The sequence below is a fragment of the Corvus moneduloides genome, chromosome 1, assembly GCF_009650955.1.
Source record: "Corvus moneduloides isolate bCorMon1 chromosome 1, bCorMon1.pri, whole genome shotgun sequence".
In the NCBI taxonomy this organism is placed as follows: Eukaryota; Metazoa; Chordata; class Aves; order Passeriformes; family Corvidae; genus Corvus; species Corvus moneduloides.
This window is the reverse complement of record NC_045476.1, coordinates 88,900,424-88,915,085: the sequence shown is the minus strand read 5'-3', so window position 1 is coordinate 88,915,085 and position 14,662 is coordinate 88,900,424. Positions and strand designations below refer to the sequence as shown.

Sequence of the window (14,662 nt, the reverse complement as noted above, 5' to 3'; positions counted from 1 at the left end):
TCCTTGGATGTTACGTATACCAGCTTTGTAATTTTAATAGCTCAAAACATATTACAAAGACAAGAACAGTGGTGATTAACGCAGGATAAGACTGGATTTGAGGACATTAAGAGGAGGAAAAATTGCAAGTTTGGATTTGGAAATGTTCCTCTCTACAAGTAGATAAACCTGCGTCAGTATCCCTCTACGTAGTTCTCTCTCCCATACCTCTTGCTGGAATTGCTTGTAGTAAAAGTCTCTCCCTTGAGTAGGCTGTCTGTGGAAATACACAATGCATTTGAGTTTTGTCCTAACTTTGCATTTTGACAGGTTTCTTTCTGAGAGAAAACATGGACTTTCTGTTATCTGATGGACAAAATTGCAAGGGCAGAGCCTGAGAAGAGCTCCTGGGTTCTAGAAAAGTACTGAGATGGGTTGGTAAGTCCACAATCTCTATATCAACCACAGCATCAAGAGGAATGGACAAAACGTGACTGCTTTGTTAACAGGAGGAGAACTACAAAATCAGCAGCAATAGTCCTGGTCTTACTGTAAGAAGTCAGCTCCATTTATACTCAATAGCAGATATTCAGAGCCTGCACCACTCAGTAAAGACAGAAAGGTATTCCATAAAAAAGCTTCCATAATCAGCCCTTCTATATCTAAATGTATACAACATAAACACACCTACACAAATATATCTATCAGTTTAGTCTCAAACATGTTTCACATACATGTGTCTACATATATGTTTCTTTAGAAACTAAACAGATGATGAATAATACAGTCTGTGCCATTTATTTGATGCTGTTCCCCCATCTTATTTTGTCAGTATGCAGCAGAATGTTCTCTTGGAAACAGAGAACAGAAGTTCCTAAGAATAGGAGTCAATAGACTTTGGATGCTTAGAAGAGAACTGGAGGAGAAATAAGATAGTGAGATAAATGCATTAGATGTAAATGTCTCTGAAATACATCACTCACCTGCAATAAAGACATTTGATATTCAGGCTTCATAGCTAACACAAACTGTTTTAACAAGGCAATTTGTTCCTCCCAAAAGTTGATCTATCCAGAAAATACTACTGGGTCAGTTATTCAATTCATGTTTTAAAAGCACTTTTCTCCCTTGCTCTTCTACTTTGAGAGCTGGCTACATATTTATTCAGTTGAAAAATAATTAAAGGTATTTTGTTAAAGGTTTTACAAGTAAGAAAGTATGAAGTATGAAAACTGGAAAGATGTGGGGCTTTCTAAACAAACAACTACTTAAATGATACTCCCATACAATTTGTAATCAACTAATGGGATGAAGATAAATATTTTACCAGGTCTTTGATTTTCACAACTGCCCCTGTACTTTCAGTGCATGATGAAAGATTAAACAGAACATGGAAGAAAGAAAAAGCATTTAATAATTTTGCATCTAAACCCACACTAGAATTTTAAAACAGTAAAGTCTTAAAATTCTTCTAAGTCCTCAGATGATATTCTATTAACTCAAATTCATTTTAAATTAATAGAAAAACAAGGTTCTAGATTGTACACGAGGAAAAAATTCTTGAAAAGTTTTTGTCTGTGATTTTTTTCAAATAAATCTCTGGACAGGGATTTATAGTTTTGTAATAAGTAAGGTTGAAGTTTCATGTTAAGACAGCATTATCCAATGTCTCTCCTGTTGGTTTTTAAATTTCAGATTGGGGATTGCAAACCCCCTCCCATAAACAACTGGGATTACAAATTCAGTTTTTACCTGACTATCCCTAATAAGTTTAAGTGAATCAGAAACTATAAGTCAATGATACAGTATTTCCCTAACACAAGTAAAAGAGTCACAGCTGAAATACAGAAGGAAAAAAAAAGAAGTCAAACTTTACCAGAGCTTAATGAGGTAATGTACTAGTATCTCAGTGGGGAGGTAACTAAATTGGGTGATTACTCCAACATGTCACACTGAGGTCTGGCAATTTATGAAAGATGAATATTTAGATTAAACTTGTAAGTGATAGCTATAATGCTGTATTTAGATATTTGAATTATCTAAACAATTTCGAAGTGTTCAAGTTATGTAAAATTAATTAGTACAATATTATATTAAAACTACTTTCTTTTTTCAAATCAGGAAAGTATGGAAAACACAGTTTATAAATAGCATCTTTAAGGAAAAGAGAAAATAATAGGAGAAGGTCTGATACTGCTGCTGTTTTTTATGTGATTTCAGCTGCATTACTGGGTGACTGGAGTTAGAGACTTAAGAATGTGGCTACGAAAGATAATGAATAAATGGACATGAGTACTAAAATTGTAGTTAATAACCAACTTTTTAATTGAAAAATCATAATAAATTCTCATCAAGAAAATGAGAAAAGCAAAGTTCAGCAGAAAAAACAATAATTCATATACTGCCATGATAAAAACAAAAAACAAAGATCTGACTATTCCTGCATAATGGCCATTGCGATTATTAGCATAATCCCATATATGGGAGGGATTATATTACCTCTCAGATATTATTTAAAGTTTTCAGCAGTGAACACACCAGACAACCAAAGTCACAGAACACTGAAAAAAAACCCAAACCCAAATCCTCCTGGCATATTTGTTAGCATTAAACCTATGCAATACAACCTGATGTCTCTAAAATCTGCCAACATTAGATATTCAGAATCAAGTCAAGGATCTGGAACACCACTACTCTTCTTCTGATACTGAGCATTGTTACTGATAATCCCAATGCAAGTGAATTTTAACTGCATCCCTGTTGGGGTCCCTCCCCCCCTGCCACGTGGTCCTGGGAAAGGGGCCCTGGGAGGGAGGCACAGGGTTTCCCTGCCCCTGCTCAGCCTCGTTCCCCATTGGTTGTTCTGTGTTCCCCTGCGTGGGCAAAGGACCCTCGGGTCCCGTGATTGAGCAGTTCCTCGGCAGAGCCCCGGCCATGCGGCTGGAGAAATAAACATCTCTGAAACACCTATCAAGAATTGGTCCATAGATATTTCTTTTCCATGGGCCTCGTTGTCTGATACATGTGTTGCAGTATCCCCACTGTAACACATCCCCTCAAAATGAACTCTAGCAAAAGAAGAAAATGAAAACAGCAGAGGACAACAAAACCAGTCTTAGAAGAAATTCTCCCATGGAAGATGACAATGGACTTTCCATTTAGCAGATAAGCACAGCACAACCTCAGCCAGCAACCACATTACATCTTCTTGATTTACCTCCCTTGTCCAGTGAGATCTTTAAATGGAAATACAAGGCTTGTAACTAGACCCAAAAAGTGTGAAAAGCGTGAAAGCTGTTCAGTTTATCGAGGGTGGTGGGTATTTCAGGAATGCCAGCTAAAGCACTAGCTGAACAGAGCACGCAAGACTCCAATCATCTTCACAAAATTTTCTAATCTTTTCATTCTGACACTTGCTGTTTCCTCCAGCCTACAGTCCCACTACATTACATGAACAGAAGAAACCAGTTACCATCTCAGGGGTGAGCTTGCACTTTTCTCTCTTGCACAATTTCAAATTTGACATCATGCATAGAGAGAGATTTTCAACAGTGACTGGGGAAAAGTAAGCAAGAAAAGTTACCGCTGGTGTGAAGTAGAAGTTTCAACCCTCTCCAAATGTTCTTGCTCTGCCAAAGAGCATCCACACAGACTCAGTGGGATGAAACTATCTAAAGAAGATGGATGAAGGCCAAAAAAATATCTGAAACCATTAGAGAGGATAGAAAGATGCATTTGGGAAATAGTGAGGGTTTGATATCAGAAAGATATTAAAAAGCCATACTGTGACTGAAGGGCCTGGGTTTAGAAGGAAGACCAACCTGCTCAGGACAGCAGTTTGAGCTGCTGCTACAGCTACCTGGGAAGGATTCAAGAGTTATAATATGCACAGTCTTTTGCAGGCAGATATGAGCTTATTTTGCACGAGCTGACCAGAAGCCATTCTGCTATGACAGCATCCCATCAAGCGCTTGGTAGTAAGCCTTGCTGCAAAGCAGTGTGTATCAGATCAGGCAACGTACCATTCTCACGTGGCCCCCAGTCCTCAGGCTGACCCAGAATGCAGGCTACAGTAAGCTCACATCAGTTTGCAAATGGGCGTGCACATACACTCACAAGAAAAAAAAAAGAAAGAAGAAAGATTTCAAGACCAGTGTAGAATGAATCCATCAACTAAGAGGTAGGAAAAACTGAAGTTTGCAGAATCAGGGATGAGCATCAGTCCCTGAGAAGCAGTTGAGAAAAATTAACAGGAAGATGGAGCTTATGGTGAGGGGAGATCAACACCGGACATGCTCATTCAGAGAGGGGACACTGTGAAGCCCCAAATTTGTAACAGGTGCTTTTTTCAGAGGCAGCTCTTCAACTGAGACACACTGAATACTGGAAATGTGAGACTTTTAACGTAGTAAAAGTCTTCACATAACACCTTCTGTCACTTCCTGGTGACTATGGCAACATTTTTTTTGTAGTTATTTGAATGCAGTGCCACACAGTTATACCATAAACTCTTTTCAAAGTCAAAACAACACAGGTACAAACCCTGGCTTCACTCACATACCCCAAGACAGCTGGTATTCACATAATCACACCTGCATTGAAGTCCAATACTGCAACACTGCATTTAAGTCCATATTTGCAATATGGAAGTTATTACCTTCTATCTTTCATTCTCTTCTGATTGCCTATAAGCTGTCAATAATATTTATTGCTTTTTCCCTTAAACTTTTCAAATGTAACTTTGGAAAGGGAGACATTTCATTTAATGAAATAGCACAAAGAGAAAAAGGTGCTTGTTACAGACACATAAAAAATACTGCTATTTTACCTTGCCTCCTATCAATTTTCTTTTTTATTTATCTCTTTAATGTATATCTGCTTTGGATGCAGCTCACAACACAGATTGCATGACTGATACATACTATTCACTGTGTTATTTTCCATGATGTATGTAAAAATATTAACTAATCTGTTTTCATGTCTCTGGGATAGATTACGGATTATTTACTCCAATATGCCTGGAGAAAAAACATCTACGCTTAAAAGAACATGCCTAATATCTTAAAATATTTCAAGAAAATAATATGCATTGGAATTCAGAAATTGCTGTAACTCCGTCCTTTAGTAAGATTTTGTCAGAACTGGAACTCTTCTTATTCTACTTTCATTCTCACATCTACAGTGACTTTCAGGAATGGACAGATCAAATTGCACGTATTTATATAAATGCACCTTTGCATTGCACAAACCAGTTCAGCACAGAAACATAAATATAAACAGTTATCATAATTGTTACGGATCTATTAAAATCTTTTGGTTGAAAAACATTAAATTGGTTGGTCTCTTATTGAAATTAACTTCTCATCTTCAAGAGCATAAAAAAATCTATGTATTTATCATAGCTCCAGCAATGGCATCTGAAACCTTTAAGACGTTACTTTTTGTGAACATCTTCATTATTTTTTTATACTGATTAAATTGGACATAATTGTGAGAGCATATCAACTTCATTTAAGCAATTGGAGAAACAGGACAAATCTAAAAGGGAGAAAATATATGTAATATACTAGCTTGGATGAAAGCAGCTAAGAAAAGAAAAACAGAAAACCCCAACAGGCCTTCTAAAGATTGTTTTTGAATGATCTGAAGCTTGTTTTCTAATTAATTTTCAACTTTAAGTTTACATCACGGAAAGTCATCATCTTTGCTGACAGACAAACCAATTGTTTAGTTTACACATGCCTAAGAATGAGAAATACCAATTCAAACAAAAGCAAGATGATTAAGGTAAAGCGAAGGTTTTGAAGAACTCACCTTAGGCACCCAGTGGCATTGCGCAGCACCTGTGATGAATGGAGCTGTATTTTATGATCATCCTGGAGTGGAGAGTTTTCCCATCCAGAGTGAGGGATGATCACTGCATTGGTCAACACTGCAAGGGCATCCTGGATGATTGGCATTTTCAGTGCATCACAGGAGGATAGATTCCAGAGAACTCCTACAAAAAGTAAAATGACTAATAATTAACACTTCTCCAAAACAAGTTTGAATGCTTTTTTGTTTAAAAAAACCCAATCCAACCCAAACTAATATATTTCACAGCATTGGTGTGCTTAATTTAGCTGTTTCTGTCAAGAATAAAACAGACTACATTGTAGATGGGGCTGAATGACACCTGCACACTTTTGCAGTGGGACTACACCTTTGAACAAAAAACATGTAGTCACATCAACACTGGAAATTTCTCAGAGCTCTGCCTAAAAGTTGAGCAGATGGTTATGATCTAGGTGTATGCAGGCTGTGAAGCACACAGGGAATGAAGGAGTATTACAAGGAATTTTTTAGGGCTTGGTCTTCAGATATCTTCCTTCTAAGTAAAATTGTTAAAAACCAGTAGCAGAAAACAGGTTCTGATTTACACTAAAACTTTCACTGTTGATGGATACACATTGAGAGAACAAAACCTCAGCCCTGTGATCTTCACTGTAATGGAAGTAACTGTCTAGGCTAGTTGGTACCACATGCAAAAAGACTTCCTCCACAACCTGATACAGTAGTACTAGACCTCAGCAAGTACTTTTATATTTTGCAATTATTTAACTATACAAAGTTACAGAATACTGTAATTTTTACATGGAAACAGCAAGCTTCATGGGGCAACTAACAAGCAGATTTACTGGAGTTAAAAAAAAAACAAAAACTCTTCCGTTGCAATTCATAATGTGCCAAAGAAACAGAAGAGAAATCTAGAGCCAAAGTTTTCTAAGCACATCTGCAAAGATCAAGGTCACTGCAATTGTGCCACATAGAAAGCAGGTAAGAAATTGTTAGGAGCAAAAGACATCCTGCCTTCCATTCCCGTATTTATACAGTTGTGTATTTGCTGGAAACGCACATGTGACTTCTGTGCTGCGCCAAGAGCCTGCTGCTGCTGCTGGGCAGCTCTTATTGCTGGGGGAAGCTGGAGGACAATTTGCTGTTCTGAAGAACCAGTGGTCTTTATTTTAGCCCAGCACCCTCCCAGGAGCAGCTGGAAGAGCAAGTCTGCCTCATCATGCCCCTCCCCTTCCCAACACACATCCTCTTCTCTAGAATCCAATCCTACCCCTTCCTACTCTCCTTCCCAAAGGACAATAAGCCTGGCCCCACATCTGATCTTGAGTGGCAAAACTGAGTTGTGATTTTATGTCTATTACAGTTTTCAATCAAAAGAGAAAAATTCTCACCACCATCATCATTTTATATAGAAGGTTACAAATATGAACACTATGAAAAATCCAAGTGAGTGGTGTGGGAGGAAAATGCTGAAGGAAGGCCTTAGGAACACAGACTCAGACATTTATAAATATAAGCAGCAAGAACACTACTTGCTCAAGGCTTTCCTTAGCATTTTGTGCTTTGACAGAGCAGTGCAATTAAGAGGAATCAACCTACATTTTGGGTTTCTCTTTAAAATTAATTACCCCTATGGGGAAACTGTTTCAGTTATACAATTTCATGTTTAAATTATTTTATATGGAACTGTCTGCAAAGGCAGTTACACAGTTTAAAATAAAATTTAGATCAGTATACTAGTAAAAAACCCCCATTAAAATAATTTGCATGAGGCAGGCACACTTTAGCTACAGACCAAAAAAAAAAGCAGAACTAGGAGTAATGTTCATTTTAATAATGCTCATTTTTTTCATTTAAGAATTGCCACTTTAAAGGGAAAAGAGTCTTTGTTTGAATTCTGTTCTGAATGTCCTTATGAAAAGGAATTCCATATTTAAAGGAATAAAGACCTTCATAAGGATATTTATACTTGCCTTTCTATGACCTGTTCTTGACAAGCTTTAATGGCATATTGACTATTCTTGAAACACCCAGCATTTTGCTGGGTTTTGTCAGTAAAAACAACAATGTGGTTGCCTTTTTTTTTTTTCCCATTTATCTAGACTGGTGTAAATGATGTGCATGGTATAAAAGCAGAGAATCAGAATGCAAATCTTTCCCCCTTTAAGGTTCAATTTAGTTCTTATGCAAGACAATGTGTTATAACTTTGTGAAGAAGTCCTATTTTGAAAGTGAAGCAGAAGAGAGTGTTTTGATGGCAACAAAGCAATACTTTGGGCTTCAAGAACTAGTCATGAACTGGAAAAGCAGAAAAGAATACAAAAGAAGGAAACATAAAAGCCCTGTCTGGCAAAATGCTTAAAAACGTGTATGTCTACACTATTTTCTATTCACTTCACATTCTTGCTAATTTAAAGTAAACTCACATAAACATCGTGGAACTCCGCAAAAGTTGAGCCTAGAAATATTCTTTAAGTCTTCTTTCTCTCTGATTTCTCTAACTGGAAAATTAAACCTTCAGAGTAAGAGGATGATGGGATCACCAGGCTAAAATAGCTATTACACCTTCTCCTAAAATGATTTTAGGTAAAGGCAGAAGCAAGCAAAGATTTAAGGCAAGGCAGAAGCACTGCACAGTTAAGTCTGATGCTTTCTTCGAAGTTTTTGTTCCACACAGTTTTAAGGAATGACATAATCTTCTTCCACCCCAGAACAATGAGTTTTATCTACCAACCACATGAATGAAAAATTATCTACTGACAAGTTCAAATTTATTCTCACAAGCAGTGCAGTTTGCTTGCTATGTGCTGAGGTTGGCATTCTACACGCCTCCTTGTAACCTTCTTAATTAAGGCTTTGCAATTATGAAAGGGCACTGACAATTCACTTCTCATTGTTTTTGCTGAGGATGACCTGGAGCTAGATTTATGTGGGGTCTGAGAAGATGATCCACTGCCTTGACTTTGCAAGGGAGAATGACAGTAAATAAATCCTTTAGCTGACACGCCTTCCATTACAGAGCTCCCCTTTCACCACATAATTCTGAAAGTATTTTCCAAGCATGTATGCATGACATGCCCTTTAGAGCTCCTGTAAGAAGCTGGTTACTGAGGCCATGTGACACCTTACTCTGAAAGCCCTGACTGAACTGGGCTTCCGAGCACAACAAAAAAGTCTGCAACAGCCTCAGAGGTGCCTTGACTGACTCCTGAAGAATTTGCATTATCATCACTGCCCACAGTGATACCTACAGAAACGTAAGGGACTGGACTCACCAGTGACTGATGACAAAAAGGGGGACCCACCCAACAACACAACAGTTGAACTCAACAGTTTACCATCTCTAGATTGACTCTTGTAAGAAGTATGAAGTAAAGAACTAATCAGCGCTGTACATCTCTTAATCACTTTCATTCGTATCTTATCTCCTTGCTTTTAAAGCGGTGAGGCAGATTAAGCATTTTGTGTCCCATTTTCAGATCACTTTTGGTTCTGTTGAAAGACTTGTAGAAAGACAAAAACAGCTACACCAGAATGAACAAGTAATTTTGCAGGTTGAGGTTTTTCATCCTTACATATATAATGTATATGTAAGGGTGAAAATACAGTAAAAAAGTATCTTGCAAGCTCATTTTAAGTTTAAAACTGAGGAGAAACTGGTATTGAAAATATTCAGTTGATTCCAAGTAGAAGATGGATTTTGGTCTGAGTATCAGTCTAGCAGACATCAGATGAAGGATTCTTAGAGGAGTCTACAGGGTTGCTCACTCTGGAGATCTTACTGCATCCAGCTGCATCTTCTGGAGCAGCTTATCAGAGGACATGCTACTGCTATGGTCAACAGGTTGCTCAATGTAATGGAGCAGTCTGAGCCAAAACCCCATAATCCCTGAATCAGGCTGGAGCTCAAACTCATGCTGATTAAATACTTCAATGCATTTTTGTGCTGGTGTTTTAGTTAGAACTGGTATATGTCTATCTGTAGTCAGATACAACTCAAGACCTTATAAGGCACATGCTACCCGTATTCCATTCAAAGTCAAGAAAATAGAGATCATATACATCTATGCAAAAAATACCATCACAGCAAGAGAACGTGCAAAACCACGGAAGTCTAACCAACTACTTAGTTTATGATTTAATGCTACCTCAAATTATGACTTATATATATATATATATATATATATATATATACAAAGCTCTTAGAACAACTTAGACTACAAATATAAATGGAAACCAAGAAACTGGAAAAGTCATCTTTCCCAAAAAGCATTGCCCCCGTCACACTGCCACTATGTCTTGGGTTTTTATTGTGGTGCAAAAGATGTACTTTCCCAAATAAAATATATGGTAAAAAGATTGTAAGTAAACAAATACTATTAGGACAACCAAGACTTTGATTCTTCTCAATACAGGCTGTTTAAGTCAACTTTTGATTATATTAAGATTTTGCTTATTTCATATTCTCTGTAAAAATAAAAATCCAAAAGTCTTCTAACGCATCCAGGTTTTCCTTTTTCATCATAATTTAATAGTTTGGTCATGGAGTGATGCAGAAAACCATTTGATAGTGCTGAGAGACTGCATCCCAGAAAGAGCGACCAAAGCACTGGCAGGCATTTTTGTTTATGCACTGAAGGCACAGAACTACTACAGGGAGTTTCCCTCATGAACATGGCAATTAAGATTGAAATCTGAGAGCTAAATACCCTGCACAGAAGCCAAGCACAAGGGATCTTTTTGCTGGAGTCCTTAGGAAAAGCATCTTCTACCCCAATCTCCCAAGTGCTAGAAAAGTCATTTGCTGGCTGCCGCTCGGAGCCCCCGCTGTAATTGCAAGGCTGCCCTGCAGAGCTGGATCCGCTCCCTGGCAGCAGATGTGGGCTCCCGATAGACTACAGCAGTTCTGCTGTGGAGATGCTGAATATCAGCCACAACCTTTCTTAATACAAAGTCCAATAAGACTCCAGAACCAACTCAACCGTCAAGGTGAGGAACTGGCTTGGTAACAGACTTTCTGTAGGGAAGAAAAAGTGGCTGATTTGAATTCGGGCACCTGAACAACACACAGCTCAGAAGGAATCTCCTTAAAAGCACACTGTGAAAGTAAGTTTAAAACTGGCATAACAGATGAGAAACTTTTGCCAATTTTCTTGAAATATTTTTTTATCTGGTTTGTGAATGAATGCCTATGCGTACCTAGCTGTAATTCATTTATTTACATGCACAGAGGTGGTCTGCCATCTGTGTATAAGCTGATGTAGGAAAAGTCCACATCGAGAAAGACTGAGCTTCAGTAAAAGCCATAAGCAGGGAGGAGCTTAAGGAACGCTAAGCAAAGCTTCAGCCATAATTTTTTTCCCTTTGCAGCCACTCATAGCCTTACAAGTAAAAAGCTTCCACAGAGGAGAAGGATTATTATGGTGTGGGTTTTTTTGTTTAATTACAAAAAATACAGCTTGATCTTGACTACATAAAAGTACAAGACTACATATAGTATAAAAAATATAAACATTTCCTCATTTCCTAACAGTTATTAACTTTCATGTTAAACAGTAGAGGAATTACTTGAGGATTTCACTAAGGTTACTGTGGAAAGATCAGTGGTTCCTGCTTAACTCGCTTTCCTAGCTGATGAAATTAAATCGGTCCTGTAAAACACAGAAGCCAAGCCAAAAGCAATTCATTCTGAGTGACAGAAACACAGAAAAAAATAAATCAACTGCTTTCAAAAAAAGTTTTATCCTAACCCATAACTAATGGCAATGCCACTCCAAATTAAGTATTTTATTGGAAAACGTGGGAATTTAACAAGGATGTATATATATGAGTGGCAAGATTTTATTTTCAGTGCTTACACATGTATTATACTGAATAATTTTTCTAGCACCCAAAATCAAAACACATGTTTGATAACAGACATAATATAGAGAATAAAAATGTTATACTTAAAGCTGAACATTAAGTTACAGCTCTAAATACAAAACTCCTTTCTAAAAAGAACCAGTTAGAAAATTAGTTCTATCTATAAAATTGCATCTATGTGCAAAATGAAAGGCTCAGTGTCTAGTTACTAAAAAAGAAAAAAAGGAACTCGCCACATTGTTACCTACAAAAAAGACAGCACTGTAAATAACATTATTTGGGACAGAAAAAGCGAAGTTGGCCTTTTAACCTAAAAATAATAAATAAATTTTTAAAAAATTAGTGGGCATAGTGAAAACAGTAATTTAATCATAGCATGAACATGTTTCACCATACCCTCAAACATTCATTTTGTAAACAAAAAAGTGAAATATTCAGATCATTTCTAAACAAAAAACTATTATCAAAATAAAATTTAAGTCTTTTGTGTGGCAAATCGCAAACATTTCAAACTACGAAGTGGTTTTAAACTGCAAGCGTTTTAATACTCCATCATTCAGGCAGGCCCATCAAAATTATATGCCCAGCTGAATTTTTCCAAAGGATTACTACCCACTAAAAAAGTTCAGTGAAGCTCTTATGTGAAGCCATATGCCACAACAGATGTCCTCTATTTATCACTCCTTATTTATCAGATTACCTTGTTTCATATTTCCTCTTAAAATTTGACCAAAGTAAAAAAAAAAACAAAAAACAAAAAAAGAAAATAATTTCTGTAGTATATTAACAAGCAAATTATGAAATCAGTTTCACTGCTCCATGAATCAAAACATGGACAAAACTTGAATGAATTTTCCATAGAAGATACATCTCACTGATTGTACAAGGGAAAAACAGTTATTTCCCATTTTAGAGAGAAAAGGAGAGCAACAAGGGACCACCTTGGGTTTTGTGCTGATACTGAGAGCGGTCAGCGCAGGACAAATGAATGTGAATTTGCCCGGGAAATAGGGAGAAGGAAGCAGGCTGTGATGGGAAAACCAATGAAACCACCCCTAAGCAGACTCCTAAAAGAGAGGAAAGGAACTCCCCTACCAGGGGCATTGCACTGTTGCCGGCTGAGACCTCGGCACCCAGTGACCTGTCCTGCCTCTCCCACATTCACCACCAGGGAAACAGGCCCTGTTTTGTATTGCTGTTTAGTGGTACATTCCCTTTTACTTAGAAAAATGCTTTGGATGTAACACCTTACAGGATAAATCAGTGCCCCAGCCTGTTGCTAAGAAAGCAGGGCATAAGATTTGAGAAAATATCTATTTTAACACATCTCCTTATTTAACTGGGAGCAGCAGGGGGTGAAGAAGTTAATCTGATGATACAGAAAAAGTTGAGAATGACTCTTCATGAAGACAACAGATTCTATCAGTGGGCTTTCCCATTTTCAGAGCCAAGATAGTGACAGCATATTGAGAAAGAGGGCAAAGATTGTTTTATAATTAGGCAGTAAATTGTAATAGATATGGTATAAAATAATCCAGCTGAACTGTCAACATTGTTTGCCTAAGCGTTATTCGATAAGACAGAATTATTTCTGAAGAAAAATTACACAATTTATTAAATTACTTTTATATTTCCTAGCACATATAAACTATAAATAGGATGTGTTTTGAATGACTCTGGAATTTCTTGGAGATGTCACAGTCTATAGGTTGGAAATCAGTTTCCCAACACCATATGAGTGGAAGCTGTACAACCTTTTACCTTCCTGTTTTGCAAGGAAAATGACTACAAAGATTTGGTGTTTTGGTAAGAGGTACCACAATGGGTTCATATGAAGACTTTATAAAATGCCAACTAATTCCTGCTCTGAATTTGTTTGAAAATCATTTCCATATTTTCAAATGATGGCAATATTTTCTGTAGGTGATGCTAAAATCTAAAATTTAAACTCTGCCACACAGTAGGATCATACTGTGAAGTACAGCACACAGCTGTGCCTTGCCCTAGCACATCCACTATGAAATATCAGCTTATTAGTCTGGAGAAGTACAAATAGTACAAAACACAAATTTGAAGTATTTTATGAAAATTATGATGCTGCAATAGTGATTTTTGGAGACTTAAAGTAACTGATGACTGGGGTGGAAAAACAGAGTAGCCACGCAGCCCACTAATCCTGCCACAGGGTTTGTACTACCTTGGTGGAGTTGTTTGAAGTTGTATTGGGGCACTTGGACTTTCAGTGATTAACTCAAGCAGCCACTTCTGCAGACCAGGTGCCTTCATTTGCTTTTGCTTGGCTTTGATAATGGACTGGATTAAGCCAAATTTTATCCACTTAGCAGTAAAAAGTAGTTTTTCTGAGTTAAACAAACCCTTTTTCCCCCCAAGATTTTAGATGTAACAGCACAAAATGATAAACTAGCCCATGCAAAGCTCTGTCTGTGAGATGAAACACATTGTTTTAACAGCAATCTGAGACTTGCAGGGGATTTGACGGAGTTTGGCATTTTTTTTTAAATTCTCAATGGTTCACAACACTCAGGGCAGAGGTTGAAGAATGCCTTGCGTAAAAGTATCTCAAGCAAAAGGAGGGAGTCCAATTATTATGTAATCTTTGGAAATTGAAAAGGTTCTTGTACTTGAAGAAAGAAATACTGAAGAAACTAGAACATGTAGTTTCATTATTCAGCCACTGGCTTCGATCCAGAGTAAATAGATAGGAATTTTCATTACACAAATAATCTTGTTAATGTTGAAAACAACTTTTATTTAAAACACCTAATTAGAAGTAAATTACTTCATAAGATTTAATCAGCTTCTAAAATTGATTGTGGTAGGATATTGTACTTGCAATTACATCTATTTAACGAAGGAGTAGGAAAGGTTTATTAGATCTAATACCCTTTAAATCTCCATTTTGAATAAAAAGCATTTAAAACATACAAGCAAACTTTGGTGCCCAGGTAAATAGATTTGAAAT

The 14,662-nt window shown here is 37.1% G+C and overlaps 1 protein-coding gene across 1 annotated transcript in view; it reads right to left on the bottom strand.

Annotated features, from left to right (window-relative positions):
* LOC116442772 (catenin delta-2-like) overlaps positions 1–14,662 on the bottom strand; it is a 307,484-nt gene that overhangs the window by 128,956 nt on the left and 163,866 nt on the right. The window contains 1 exon segment of the mRNA XM_032106243.1: positions 5,794–5,977. Coding sequence (XP_031962134.1) covers positions 5,794–5,977 — 184 coding nt within the window.